The 13475-nt window shown below is 46.0% G+C and overlaps 1 protein-coding gene and 1 long non-coding RNA gene across 3 annotated transcripts in view; both read right to left on the bottom strand.

The window, feature by feature from the left end:
* TP63 (tumor protein p63) overlaps nt 1-7031 on the bottom strand; it is a 103524-nt gene extending 96493 nt beyond the window's left edge. The window contains exon 1 of one of the 2 annotated variants that reach the window (XM_029960778.1): nt 6882-7031. In XM_029960778.1, the coding sequence (XP_029816638.1) occupies nt 6882-6943 (62 nt within the window). In that variant the 5' untranslated portion in view covers nt 6944-7031. The remainder of the gene's footprint in view (nt 1-6881) is intronic. The other variant, XM_029960779.1, reaches the window with a different exon arrangement.
* A 55-nt stretch (nt 7032-7086) lies between these two features.
* Nucleotides 7087-11031, bottom strand: LOC108640105. Its single transcript, XR_001920932.1, has 3 exons — nt 10942-11031; nt 9141-9361; nt 7087-7542 (listed from the first exon to the last, which is right to left on the bottom strand). It is a non-coding gene; the product is annotated as an uncharacterized LOC108640105 (long non-coding RNA).
* Between the last annotated feature and the right edge of the window lie 2444 nt (nt 11032-13475).

Raw genomic sequence — 13475 nt, 5'->3', positions numbered from 1 at the left:
ATGAACAACAAAACTTGGAAGACAGTGTAAAGAAATTTTGTTGTCTAATATTGAGATTTTTAATCCTGTTATATTTGATCATCTAATGCCCACGTTAACTCTCAGAGCCAACTGAACTTCTATTTCACACCTGTCACAGCCCCCTCACAGACCCCACTGACAGCAAGCACAGCAATCCCACTGTTGTGCCTCACCAGCTCCTGCTTCGAGGTGTAGAGGCAGACACTGCTGGTGATACGCAGCTGAGCCACTGCTGTTTGCAGCATCCAGCTCACCAGCACACTTCAAGCTTCCTTCCATGCATTTGTTCAGCATACAGTGACTTTGGTGCATATCAACATCACTAAACCAGACAGGCATTGAACCTCCCAGGGTAAGGTTTTGTAAGCAGACTTATTTTTATGTTGCAAAGAACCTACTGAACCCCCGATCACTTACTGCAGGGTTTCCCCCTTCTCAGTCTTGGAGGTGGCTGTTCTCTTTATAGCTCCGTGCACTAACCGAATTCCCCTGGCTTATGTGCATCGGTATTGGTCACATCAGGCCACCTGTGGCATTCAAACACCTGACTGGAAATGACTCAGCAGCAAAATCCTGTGGGGAGATGATCTGCTACACAGTAGTAAGTGATTATAAACAGGCACCAAAAACTCCCAAGTAAGCCCTATGAACAGATACAGATATTTCCATGAAGCTGTCTAAGCAGATGTTATCTATTATCAGCAGAGCTAGACAAACAAACCCCAGAAATCTACTACAGCAAAACATTTTCCTTCTGGTTATTTCAGTTTGATCATGGCTACAAAATTTTGAGGTAAACAGAAGTCAAAATTTGTATGGCATCGTAAGCATTGGCTCCCACCACAATGTCCATGTTCCCATGAAGGTTTTCACGTAAGTGTAAAACTAACACAGAGCCAGGCACCAAATTGAAAGCTAAGTTTCCTTGATTTCTTCCTCATCCAAGACCCTCCTTCCTCCCCCATACCTTATGACCCCTATTGACATTTTTTTATAAAGGTTCATTACTCATTTGGACTCTTGTTGAATGTCAGAAGGTTTTATTTTTCCCAAAATCAAAGCTGAACCCTTTTGCTTTTTATCGGGCCAGAAATCCTTGTGTTTGTTGATGGGAGCTACTGCAAATTAGTTTGTAGCAGAAGGTGCAATGTAAATCAGCATAGAATTATAACTTTTAACATGTACCATGAACACCCTAAACACCTCTGAACAGATGAACTATTAAGAACTTGCTTCTTTAATTCCTTCAGAATTTTTGGAAGCTGAGCAAGGCACTATGAACTAGGTGTTCTCTCCTTTCAGTAAAAAGGACCACATGAAAGAATTCACATATTCTCCTTACAATCCTTTGAGATCTGAGAAAACACAGAAAATGGTTGATTTGGTTCCACTTTAATCCTTTAAGCAGCTTTAAAAGTATCTCCAAGCAGATTTTTTTTTTTTTTTGAGAAGCCTATACTGTTTTGAAGAGGAAAAAGTGCTGTCCTTGACACTGACTGTGGAGGGGTTGCAACATCCTCAGCTCAATGAAGTCTGTGACATAGAGCAGGGACAGACTGGAGGAGGGCAGCAGGGATCAGCAGACTGCAGGGGCTCTGCCAGGAAGAACGAACTGAAGAGGGTTTAATGTGCATCTCTTGAGCACCGTTTTGCAAAGATTCTATCTTCTAGACCCATCTTCTGATGAGATTGCAGGGCAAGAACAGGACAGTGACCTAAGAACAGATCTCAAGGAAGAAATAAATACCCTCCCCTCCTCACCACCAACAGTGCCCCTCCCTGGCAAGGTGCTGAAGGCAGCTATGCCCGTGTTGGCAGCATGTCCACTGCAGAGGAGTCTGCAAAGCTCTCCTGCCAAGGAGGCCACCCTATGAGAGTTGTTTTGGCACATGGCATGCTGTCCCCTCGTGTGCATCTGGCTCCAGCTGGTGTCCTTCCCCCACGGAATTTCTACCAGGGGTGGCAGCACAGCCATGAAGGTGACACCACCTCACAGGAGAGCTCTCCAAGGCCGATAGCAAAAGGACCTCCCCAGCTCCCCTCCACCTTTCCTTCCTGCACGGAGCCAATTCTGCTCCTCCAGAAGGCACCAGCTGCTCTGAGCACACCACAAGCTGCTCAGAAAAATTTCTGGCCCCTCTCTGAGTCTTTGGAAAGTACCTGCTCTATCACTGGCTGTTTCTGCAAATAGATCTATACCAAGTCATGTGTCTTTTCTTACTTGACTTCAAGTCCTTCTGCCAACACAGCAAATTTGGTCTCCCATCTCAAAGGTGAAGGCAGCAGAGATTTGTCCACCCTGTCAGAGCAGCAGTTCAGTTATCCCTCAGCAAAGCATAGCATGAGGAAAGAGAAAAAGCATGCAAGCTGCCCAAATGCAAGGATTCTGCAGAGCCTGCAGGTGGGATGACATGATCCTGTAGAATATGACCCTATGACAACTGAAGCAAATCTTTGTCACAATACTAACACCCAAGAGAAAGGAGAGCTGCTGGATTCACAACCATGAAGGGACACAGCACACTGCTGCCTGCAGCCAGGAGGGGTAGCCAGCCCCAAAGAGGAGAAGCCTGATGTTTCATTAGTGCTTATTAGCAAAGATGAGCATTGAGTACAGTGAGCTTTCACCTTTGTGCTGCATTGCAAGCATTAACCTTGGAGAGACTCCTATCTGATAAATGCAGTCCGTTTACCAGCCCTGTTTGATACGTGTGGGAACCAATGAAGGAAGGTGAAGTGACACATGCAGTGCTCCTGATGAAAGATCTCTTTGAACCCAGGAGTTCTGGCTGGCTGGAACCAGACCCTGCTCACCAAAATCTGTCTGGATACAGCATCCAATATGTGATGCTTCCATGGCCCATCCCTCCCCTCCTTTCCATGCCCCAACTAATTTCTGACAGTTTCCCTCATTCTCTTCTAAAAATAGATTTTTTTTCTACATACTTGGTTGGAGGGGGGGCAGGGAGAAGTTGTGTGATTTTTTAGTTTTGGCAACCCACCCAAAACCCAGGACCATGTCTGAAAAATCAGCTTTTGAGCATAGATGCTGCAGAGACCAGAGGATTCAGAGTTTTCCTCTGTTATTAGTGAGAATTGGGAGGCTGGACCATATCACACTGAGCTGAGAAAACAAAACCAGAAATGAAAGAAGAGGGAGCAGCTTGTGTAAGAGGCCTTTCATCCAAAAGGGAGGAGTGAGCCACAGTGAACACCTTCAACACACTAAGGATGCCAGATCCTGAGGCCACCAATTAGCCTGGTCATAGGGAGAGGGGGGAAGCAGAGCAGGCAGGACCATAGTCCAGTGCACCAGCAGGTGCATTCCCAACAGCCCCAAAAGAAGAGACCTCCTGGTTTAAACACAGCCTAATGACCACTATTTCCAAGAACACAAGTAACTTATCTGTAAACATCACTCCCCCAACCAGGTATTAGCTGGAAGAAAAAGAGCTTTGGAGAGAGATACTAATTACATAGCTCTCAACAGCTGGACTTTGATCATAATTACAGTGCCTTCTTCATCTTACATTAGTGGCTTTCAGCTGCAGCTAGGTGGGCACTTCTTGGAAGGTGGAAATCCCGCCTGTTTCAGATAGTCAGCTCTTTTTATGACTCAGAGCTGACCTGGGTTTTCTGCAGCACAGGATGAGCTCCCACGGTACCATCCAAGCAAGTAACTCAGGGGGGTCAGTGACTTAGCACTTCAATGCAGATGCTTCTTTCATTACAGCAGCACTTTCCAAGTCCCAGGAGCCAGAGCACTGAGTGGGCTATATTCCTGATTTCAAGCATTTCCTTTTATAAGGGAAGCAGACTGAGAAAGATTTTGAGGTTTTTGCTGAATTTAAGCATCTCTTAGCTCATTCCGTTTAAGAAGATGAGCACACTCAGGATATACCTTTCCAACCTACCTCACTTCAGACAGTCACATGCTACATTTGCACCCTTCACTTCTGCCCCAGGATGTACATCCCCATCAGCACCCAGTGTCCCTCTGCCCCTCTCTCAGCTGGGCTGCAGCTCCAGCACTGAACTCCAGCACCCACAGCAAGAGTGGGGTTGTGAAGGAGGAGGCTTCTGCTCTGTGGCCCAGCTGAGTTCTCTATGCTTTTTTTGTGATGCTTTGCTTTGATACCCACATTTACAAAGAAATTAATAGCCCAAGTGAGGGAGCTGGGCTGTTGAGACAGAAGCTGGAGTGGCCTAAACAATCACAGATAGCACAGATTCGGGCCACCCAGCTATTTTTCCTCATCTGTGGCACTGAATTATTGTGTTGTTTGGATATGCCATTTCTCAGTGGCCTGTGAAATGATAGGCATTAAGCATATGAGCATCATAATGGCACATTAGCTAACGCTGCTCGGTGTGATCTGTGTTCACCTCTTGAGAGAGGAAATCTTTTATCTGTGTCCCACATTGCCTGCCTGCCAGACACCCCCAAACTGAAGAGATTAATAGATGAAGCAACAGCAGAGGGTAAATTCGAAGCCAGAAATCTTTGAGCTAACTGGGATTTATAACTGCTTCCCCCTCCACACCGAACTACAGGGTGACACTCTCCCCGCAATTTGACAGGTTCCACACACTTTTCACTATTGGGTTTTTTTGCCAGCGTGCCTCAGCTCAACGTTATCTGTTTGCTGGTTAGATAATTACTAGATGTAATTTTGAAGTTGCAGAGAAGCACACTGGTATTAGCTAAATAAAGCACTTTGACCACATCAAAGCAGAAGTGTTTCAAACTCTGTAAAATAAATGCAGTTATGAAACTATTGAATTTTGTTAAAGCAGTCAGAGAAATGTCACCCAGCACATCATGAATAAGCAAGCAATGGAGCTTAAAGCTGAAGACTGTTTATGTCTTCAAACTGAGGAAAGTATCTCTGGGACCAGCTTTCAGCTGATTTTGACCTGTGGCAGAGCACAGTCACTTATAATTGGACAAATGCCACTCTTGGCTCATGTAAACAGACATGCATAACAGCTGAGACATGTTGTTACTCTAAGCTATATCTTGAACAGGTTTTATGACTGAGGGGTGTCACAAACTCTATCTGTCCCGAGGCTTCCCACACTGCACTGTTCTCTTAAAAACTCATCATGCTGCTAAGGCATGTGGCGAGGAGCAGTAGAAAGGCCTGACTTGCTGAACGAGGCAGATTTGAAGGGGTGAAAGACCCATTAAAAAAATTCTACAGAATACAGTCAAGGGATTTTTTTTTTCCCCCCTTTAATTCCTGTTCCTCCTGAATGTTTTTGCCTGAGCTGCAGCACCAATTTTCTGAACCTGTTAGATGGGATGTGACTGTCAGGAGGGGCTAGTACTTTGCATTGCATCTTCATGCTTTCTAATTTAATTTTTTCCCCCTTTTTTCTTTTTCTTCATTTTCTGTTTTGGAATTTGCCTGGCTGTGGTTTCCAGCCAAGGAAATTTATTAATCTGCTAAAGATTCCGCTGCTGCCAGCCTGAATCCACCTTCCCGGATGGGCACCGCTTTTGTACTGCTCTTCTCCTGTCTGCAGGCACATCCCCATCGGGATCAGCAGGGCTGAGTGGATTTGCAGGAGATCAGAGCGTGGCTGCATGTGCCTGGCCAGCCCTGGGGCTCATGTTGTGGAAGGTCTCGCCAGGGAATCCAATACCCCGCCGGCTTCGTTCCATCTTCCTCTGCCACGGCAGCACGGCCAAGGACCGTGCGCTATTTCCCAGCTCCGCTCCTTCCCCTCTGCTGGCCCCCAAACGCGTCCCCTCCTCGCTGCCAGGTCTCCACACTCCTCCCCGGGACCTTCGCGCAGCGGTGGCACCAGGCACCCAGCGGATTAAGCGGGGGATAAAAGCCCCCACAAACCTTGTAACAAGTCACAATAGTGGGGGAAAAAAATAAAGATCACAAAGCTGCCTGCGATGCCAAGGGCTGGGTGATGGTGGCCAAGCCCTTTCTTCAACAGAGAGCTATACATCGTGAGTAGCCTTCCCCAGCACCCTGCAGAGGATGCAGAGTTAATAGTTAACTCTTCCAGGGATTGAATGTCTTCGTGAGACACCAGCCGGGGCTTTTACAAAACACAGACAGAAACTAGTCTTAAAACAGCTCAACAAGTGACTGCGCTCAGAGGATTTCACCTCTCCGAACTTTATGACTGGAAAAATACCATCTACATGTCATTTACATGCTTAAATATAGTATCTTCTGCTGGGGGAAACAAACAAACCGACAATGTGATACTGTGACACCTCGTGCGGACATGCTCTTTTATCTGCTGGAAAGTTATAAAACTCCGCGTAACAACAAAGCTAAAATAAGAGTGGTTGGCAGGCTCTGAGGCTGGCTGTTAGACAGAAGGAAAAAATATTCCTGGAAAATTACTTGCTCTTAGAAGGCAGTTTTTTATTTCTCTGAATATTTTAAATTTTTTATTTATCCTTTAAATACCAAAATCTCAGAGCTTGATAGTTAAGCTCATATTATCTCCAGGAGCTTTTTCATTTAAAGAAACAAATAAACACACTATAGAAAGCTAAAGCAATTCCTGTACTACCCAGAGCACAGAGTAACCTTCTGCTCCAAAACACAAGGGAAGATACTATCAGCCTTCATGTTATTTATCATATTTTTTTCCCCTCTAATGCCAAAGAGGAAAAGGGGATATCTTAAACGGATGCCTATAATTAAACAGTAACCTGTTAGAAAGCCAAAAATAATAATAAGCTCCATTGAGCATGAAGAGAGCGGCACATTTTTTCCGCATGCAGCCCAGCTGCCACCGGACGATAGCAGAAAAGTTAACAATTACACAAGACACTCCGATCAAACCTGCGATAGGAGAGAGTTACGTCACGCTCAGAGACTCACCGCTGGATGCAGGGATCAGGGTAGTACTGCAAGGTGGTGAAAGGTGCTGGTTCGAAATTCATTTCCTTTTGAGCCCCTCTTTGGGGACAAACCAAAATAAAATAAATAAATAGTTATAAAGCCAGCAGGCTAAAAGCAATAAGGTCAAGTGGTACACGAGGTACAACTTTAGAGATTTATTTTACACTTGCGAATGGGTGGGATCTCCTGGGGACTTGGCCAATGGGATTCATCAAGTGACATGAGCATCACCACCACTCCCTCCTCGCCAGCTGGGCATCTTCTGCACGGATATTTTCCCCTCCTCTCAACATCCTTAATAAACTTTGGTGTGCGCTGGCCACACTTGTTGTTGGGAGCTCATCTGGGGCTTCTCTGAACTTCTGATCTCACCGGTCATTGGTTGCCTTCCCGCCTGACTTCACAGTTTAATTTTGGCAGCCCTTGCAATTTTTCAAACTGCTGTGGCTGCTGGTCATCCTCGTCTCCAGATGGCCGGAGTTTCCTCTGCTGGGTGCAGCGCCCGTGCTGAATTTCATCGTGCTTTAAAAGCTCTCCTTGTCAACTCTGTGGCTAGTACCTGCATATAGTAGCCTGGGGAATTTTTCAGACTCTCTCACACCACAGTTCAAACAGCCTGTTGTGGTCACAGTTTCAAAAGCTGAATGACAAAATATGGGGAAATTCCTCAATTAAAATTAACTCTGAACTTTTGCTCTTCTCCCTCCCCTTCCTGCTCTCCTCCCCACAAGAAAACTATCAAACATAATTGTTAATGTTTCCCTCTATAGATTTCTACCATTTTTTTCTGAAAAAGTTGAGATGACATAGAAATCTGTCATTGCTCTGGTGTTCTGTAAATAGTATATACATTTCCATAATTAAAATAACCACAATATTTTCTTGAGGAGAAAATAAAAGAAAGTAGAAATCACATCTTTTTTCAGCCACTAAAGCCTAAAGAAATGAGAGCAAAGTGAAGTCCACCAAAACAAAGTACCAAAGAGGAAAAGCAGATCTGATTTTCCTGAAGGAACATGAAAGCAAGAAGGGATAGCTTTAATTCTCTCCCCACTACCTCCTTTTCTTTTTTTTCTCTGTCCTTTGAGTCATACAGAAAATCATTCAGAAAAGCAACCTGTTTTGTCCCCTGTTTTTTGCCCCACCGTGATTTATCCAAATAGTACAGGCTGTAAACCTATCCTGGTTTTGTGGGTTTGGAGAATGAATGAAATATGAATCAGGAGCTAAATTAAAATGGATTCCAGTAGGAAAAAAATAGCATCCACATATCTGTGCACCAGTGGGATTGCATCTTGAAGCAGACCTATACGTTTGTGTACATGAAGAGAAGGGTAAGGGGCTGCCCTATAACTCACCTATATTTTGTGCCAATGTCAGCACAAATGCCAGCCTCCCAAGCAAAAACCAGGAACCCTCTGAGACAGCAGCGATGGCCTCTTATTTTTTTTCCCTCTGTGTTTTCCTTGTAGGAAATTTTTGTTAGAAGAATGTCACGTGGAAACATTTTCTTTGCTGCCTGTGCCAGGATGGCAGGGGAGCTATTTCAGTCTTGACATTCTCCACCCACACTCAGCCTGATAGTTCCTAACATCTGTGAATTGTGAATCCTGTAAACTTGCAGGGCTGATCCCCGGCCAAGCCTAAGCAGCTTTCGCTAAGTGGCATTCGCCAAGGAAGAGAGGCTGGAAGTGAAGGATGTGTTTATTAACTGAAGTTAATAAACCCTCACTGCTGGTCACTGACTCCTCTGCCTTGCCTGTGGAAGATCAGTAATATGAAACACCTTCCCTCTCTTAGGCTGAACCCCAGAATAAACACCAAATCTTGTAGCCTGTGTCATTGGGGAAGAAGTGTGGGAATCTCCAAACCAGAACCTACAAGGAAGGGGAGAGGAGGAATCACACCAGGGCTTGCACACACACAAAACAGCCCAGGGAGCATGGCTACAGAGGGCTGCATCCCCTTCCACTGCTGAAACCAGTGCTGTGCTGACCCCTGAGCAGCTGCCTCTCCTGATGCAGCAAATACTCCAGGGAATGGGCAAGGAGGGCCAGACAAACTCATGGTCCACACTCCTAGCCTGGCTCTGGTCTAGGCTTTAAGCATGCACCCTTAACCAAAGATATGGCAGGCAAATCCTCTCCATGCACAAACCATTTTATCAAGAGCTTGAGTTCATGTTCTCTTGCGTCAGGACTTGGTTTCAATAGGCACCCGTGGATATGGATAACCAACCTGTTGGGAGGAGCATCAATCAGCAGGCTGGGCTCTGGATACACTGCTGAGACCCCATACTTGCTCCTGGAGAAACACCAGAACCTTTTTGGATTTCTTCTACCATGCCTGTGGTGGGATTAGCTGTTACATCTCCAAGCTTGGCTTCATGGAAAGGTGGTCATGCATTGTGTGCTCTTCCAACAGCCTGGAAAAGTTTGTCTTTTCTGACAGATTTCAGCCTAAAAGACAAAAGAAGTGCTATGAGATAGATGCTGTTCTTGTGAAATCCTGCTCTACCTACTTCTCCACAGGAGCTGGAGAAGAGTCTTCTCCAGCATGGCCTGAGTGCCAGGGTCAACACACTGGGAGCAGGGAAAGGCTCGACCATTCCCACTTGGAGATAGACCCACTTCTGGTTTTGGCCAGTCTTCTCACCTGGCACATGCCCAGATCACACATGCCAAGAGCTTTGTGAAGTACAACTGGCAGCTCCTGAAATTGATGCTGCTGGGCTGGCCTCTGTGTCCAAGGGTGAAGTTGGCCTCTGGTTTTACACTACCTTAGCTCTGCACAGCAGAGTACCCCTTGGTACCCCAGACAGTAAATATAGGTCTGTTACAGCCCAAACTATCAATCCTGTGATTCTTGGTTTTAATGCTGAACACGTCTAGCAGCACCACAGTCAAAAAGAGGTAGTTAGCCTCCATCTAGCAATTCACACCGAAAGAATAACTTTTCAAAAAAAAAAAAAACACTTTATTTTAAAAAGCAGCACCACATAATTTTGATGAGAAATAGTTGCTTGGAGCAGGGCTCTCTTCTCACTCACAAGGCACTGACAAGAGCGGTTTACAGCAAGGACATTTCCATAAAAACTTCTAAAGGGTCCACCAACTGCCCAAGACCTGTACCAGTCCTCGTGCCTGGGACTGGGCACGTGCAAATTCCTCATAGATTGGTTTGTTTTGGCAGTGCACACAGCACCTGGCTGCTTTTCCCAGAGAACTGGACATTTTCAGCCTCCCACAGAGATCTGGATGTGTTCTGAGGTAGCTCAGAAGGTCTATCTTTGGCTTATTCCAACTGGAAAATAGAACCATGGAAACCCACTGGCAGCAGTGCACAAAAGCCCCCTGCAAAAGCCAGCAAGTCTTCCGATTTCTCTTTTCCAATCCAAACTTCCTTCCTCCCTCCTGCTCACAGCCAACATTTAGCTGTGGGTTGATTGACCATGAATTTAGGCAGAGATATTCACCCCTGCAGTTAGGTTGCACCCAGCTCCTCTCAGCTGCAAGGCACTCCTTTGCATAGCACAGTCCACAGTGGGAACACAAGCCACAGGGTGTGTGTGTGTTTGTGTGTGAGCTGACAATACCCCATGCGTAGCTGGAAGGCTCTCAGTGGTATTTGGCCAACTTCATTTGCATTGCCTTAAAGAAAATCTACAGGAAGATGGAGGCCAAAATGTTCAAGAGCTGGAGATTTCAGAGAGGGTTTGAGTGGCTACATGAGGACTAGAAAATTTCTTAATTTAGGAAAAAATTCTTTAAGAAGAAATTCTTTAAGAAGAAATTCTTTACTGTGAGGGTGGTGAGGCACTGGAACAGGCTGCCCAGAGAAGCTGTGGACACCCCAGCCCTGGAAGTGTTCAAGGCCAGGCTGGATGGAGCTCTGAACAACCTGGTCTAGTGGAAGGTATCCCTGCCCACAGCAGAGTGGTTGGAACTAGATGATCTTTAAGGTCACTTCCACCCAAACCTTTCTATGATCAAAGCAGCCTGGGAGTGTAGGCAAGGGGGAGTTTCTTGCAGTAGCAGACCTCAAAGGTAGTCAGCTGGCAAGGGGACTGCTTGTGACATCCTCAGTGTTCACTGCCCTTCCATGGAGGCTTCTGTGCTGGTAGTGAGTGTGATGCTGATCTCACAGCTACAGGCACGTGTCCTGCAGAAGCAGGGCGGAAGCCAGGGTGTCAGGGATCTGTCTGGACAGTGGATTTACAGCCAAGCCCCTAGTGCTTGTGGTGAGCAGGCAGCACAGGGCTATGCGGAGGAAGCATGTGTGTAGGTGGGCAGGAATGCGGGGCATCGCTCCGCCGCTGCTGCTTCCACGTCTGGGAGAGAAAAACAGACAGGGAAACAGCTGTGGACTACTCTCCCATTACCCCTCCATGCACCCTCTCTCTGGCTTCGATTTGAGCTGTCACTGAAATGACCACGAGATTATCTTTTAGCAGAGGCAAACATTTATATCCTTGGGAGGAGACTGCTGGGGATTTCTAATGGTCTCCCCACCACCACCCAGGTCAGTGCCAGGATGCCTTTGTGCAGCTTCCCTCCTGAAAAGGGAGAAAGGGAGAGGCATAGTTTCTTGACATCTCTGTGGCTCCAGTACTGGTCTATGGGTCCAAGGACCTTTGAACAACTTGGAGCCAAGGAAGACAGAGAGATGCCAACTTTCCTCTGAGCCACCTTTTCAACTGCTGGTTTCAGGATTTGCCTGAAATCAGCCCCACCCTTTACATCAGGGGATGAAACATTTCATTCACAGCTCGGGGTTTCCAGGGGAGTGGTTGTGGTTGTTTTAATTTTTTTTTTAAGTTAAAATGAATTTCTTTTAAGAGCAAGAAGTCTGTGGGATATTTGGGGATTTTTTGTTAGAAAAAGTTGAAGAGAAGGAAATAATTCCCTCCTACCAGCAATAAAATGTTTTTAGCTTCGCTGTCCAAGGGAACAGAAACACACGTCAGTGTACCTTTTGAGCACACTTTCCAATTTCAACTAAATATTATGGATGTTTAAAGGTCTCAAAGGAATTAAGGTTTTAGGAGTTTCATAAACATAAGCAAGCAGAGGAAAGACAATTCTTCAGTAACTCCAGTGAAGGGAAAGAGGTAACAGGAGTATGACCCTCACAGGCTTTGGAGAATCTACACGAATGCTCGATGGTGGGAAAAGCTTCCTTAAGAATTCAGATTTTGCCTCCAGCCAATCTCTGATCTTACTGCTCCAGGAGTGTCAGATTTCTGGCTTTTGGCTCATACAAGCCTTCCCCCTGCCTTCTATACTGAGAGACAAGGGACAGGGAGAACAGTAAACTTAAAAAATAAATTAATATATAAAAATACCACAATTTTACACACAATCCTGCCCATCCAGCCAGCATCTTTTGTCCCTAGTGCAAACAAAAAGCAGTAAAAAAGGGTACTCATTCCCCAGCCCCTCCATGCTGGCACTGACCTGCCTGTGGAGCATAGACCTGCTGGGGGGGGCCTGAGGGGCTGAGCCCAGGCAGCAGCTCCAGGACAACACTGTGCAACATCTGTGATCAAGGTCATGCTTGGTCACTGATGGCCAAGTCTGGGCCCAGGACTGGTGACAACTCAGTGAACAAGCAGTCCAGCAAAACCCTATAGGCACATCTAAAGAGAAGATGACAAAGGTGTGTTAATGTACTGCTCTCCATATCTTTCTCCTCAAGCTAATTCTGAACATCTCAGCGCTAACAACTGTGGACTTTAAAATACACACCGGCTTCAAACTGCCATCTGCATCTGAGTACCACACACCTGGGGCTCTGCACTACCCTCATGCTGGCCATCAACTTTTTATGTGGAGTTAGGAAGAAACAAAGGAGGTGACACTGTTCCAGCCCTGCCCAACAGCACAAGGTAAACTGCTCTCAGAGCTGTCTGGTTGCCTTTGGTGTCTCCTCTGTCAGAGCATAATCCACTCACAGTAAAGGACAGTATAGTTTGGGGATTTCCTCTGCAGGGATAAGGAATGGTTTCATGAGACACAAACCACTTCTTGAGTATTTGTCCCCAGAATCTTGTCTCAGCAGGAACTCAGATGACGGGGATTGTAGGACTGACTACCTCACAACAGACAAGTTGAAGTCTTCCATGTTCTCACCCCTCACCATCACCTACTTTGTATTCTTTGTCAGGACATGCTGTAGTTCTGTGCTTGAGAAACCCTGAAACTATTAATACTTTCAAGTCACCCAGAACAGCTACAACAGGAGTTTCCCACTGCTTCCCTTTCTACTCCAACCTCACAGCTTACAGCAAAACACTTTTTACTCTTCTCCAGTTCTCCCACATGTTTATGGAGACTTCCAGCTCCCACAGGACACTTAGTGGCATCCCTTGTTTTCTCCAGGCTTTCCCATCTTCCAGGTCCCAGGGCAGAGACTGGTGCTAGGAGGAAGCCCAGAACATCCATCTCAGCAGGTTAATTGGGTTGTGCTCTGGGCTTCCCACTAGTGCCAACTCTGTGTGTTTCCGTGGGATCACTCCAAGCCAAAAAGCCTGCCTGAGGTTGCCTTCCCTTCTAATTCTCCAGCCTCTTTATC

Source organism: Manacus vitellinus, unplaced genomic scaffold, assembly GCF_001715985.3.
Source record: "Manacus vitellinus isolate BGI_N305 unplaced genomic scaffold, ASM171598v3 scaffold_29_pilon, whole genome shotgun sequence".
In the NCBI taxonomy this organism is placed as follows: Eukaryota; Metazoa; Chordata; class Aves; order Passeriformes; family Pipridae; genus Manacus; species Manacus vitellinus.
This window is presented reverse-complemented; position numbering and strand designations above follow the sequence as displayed.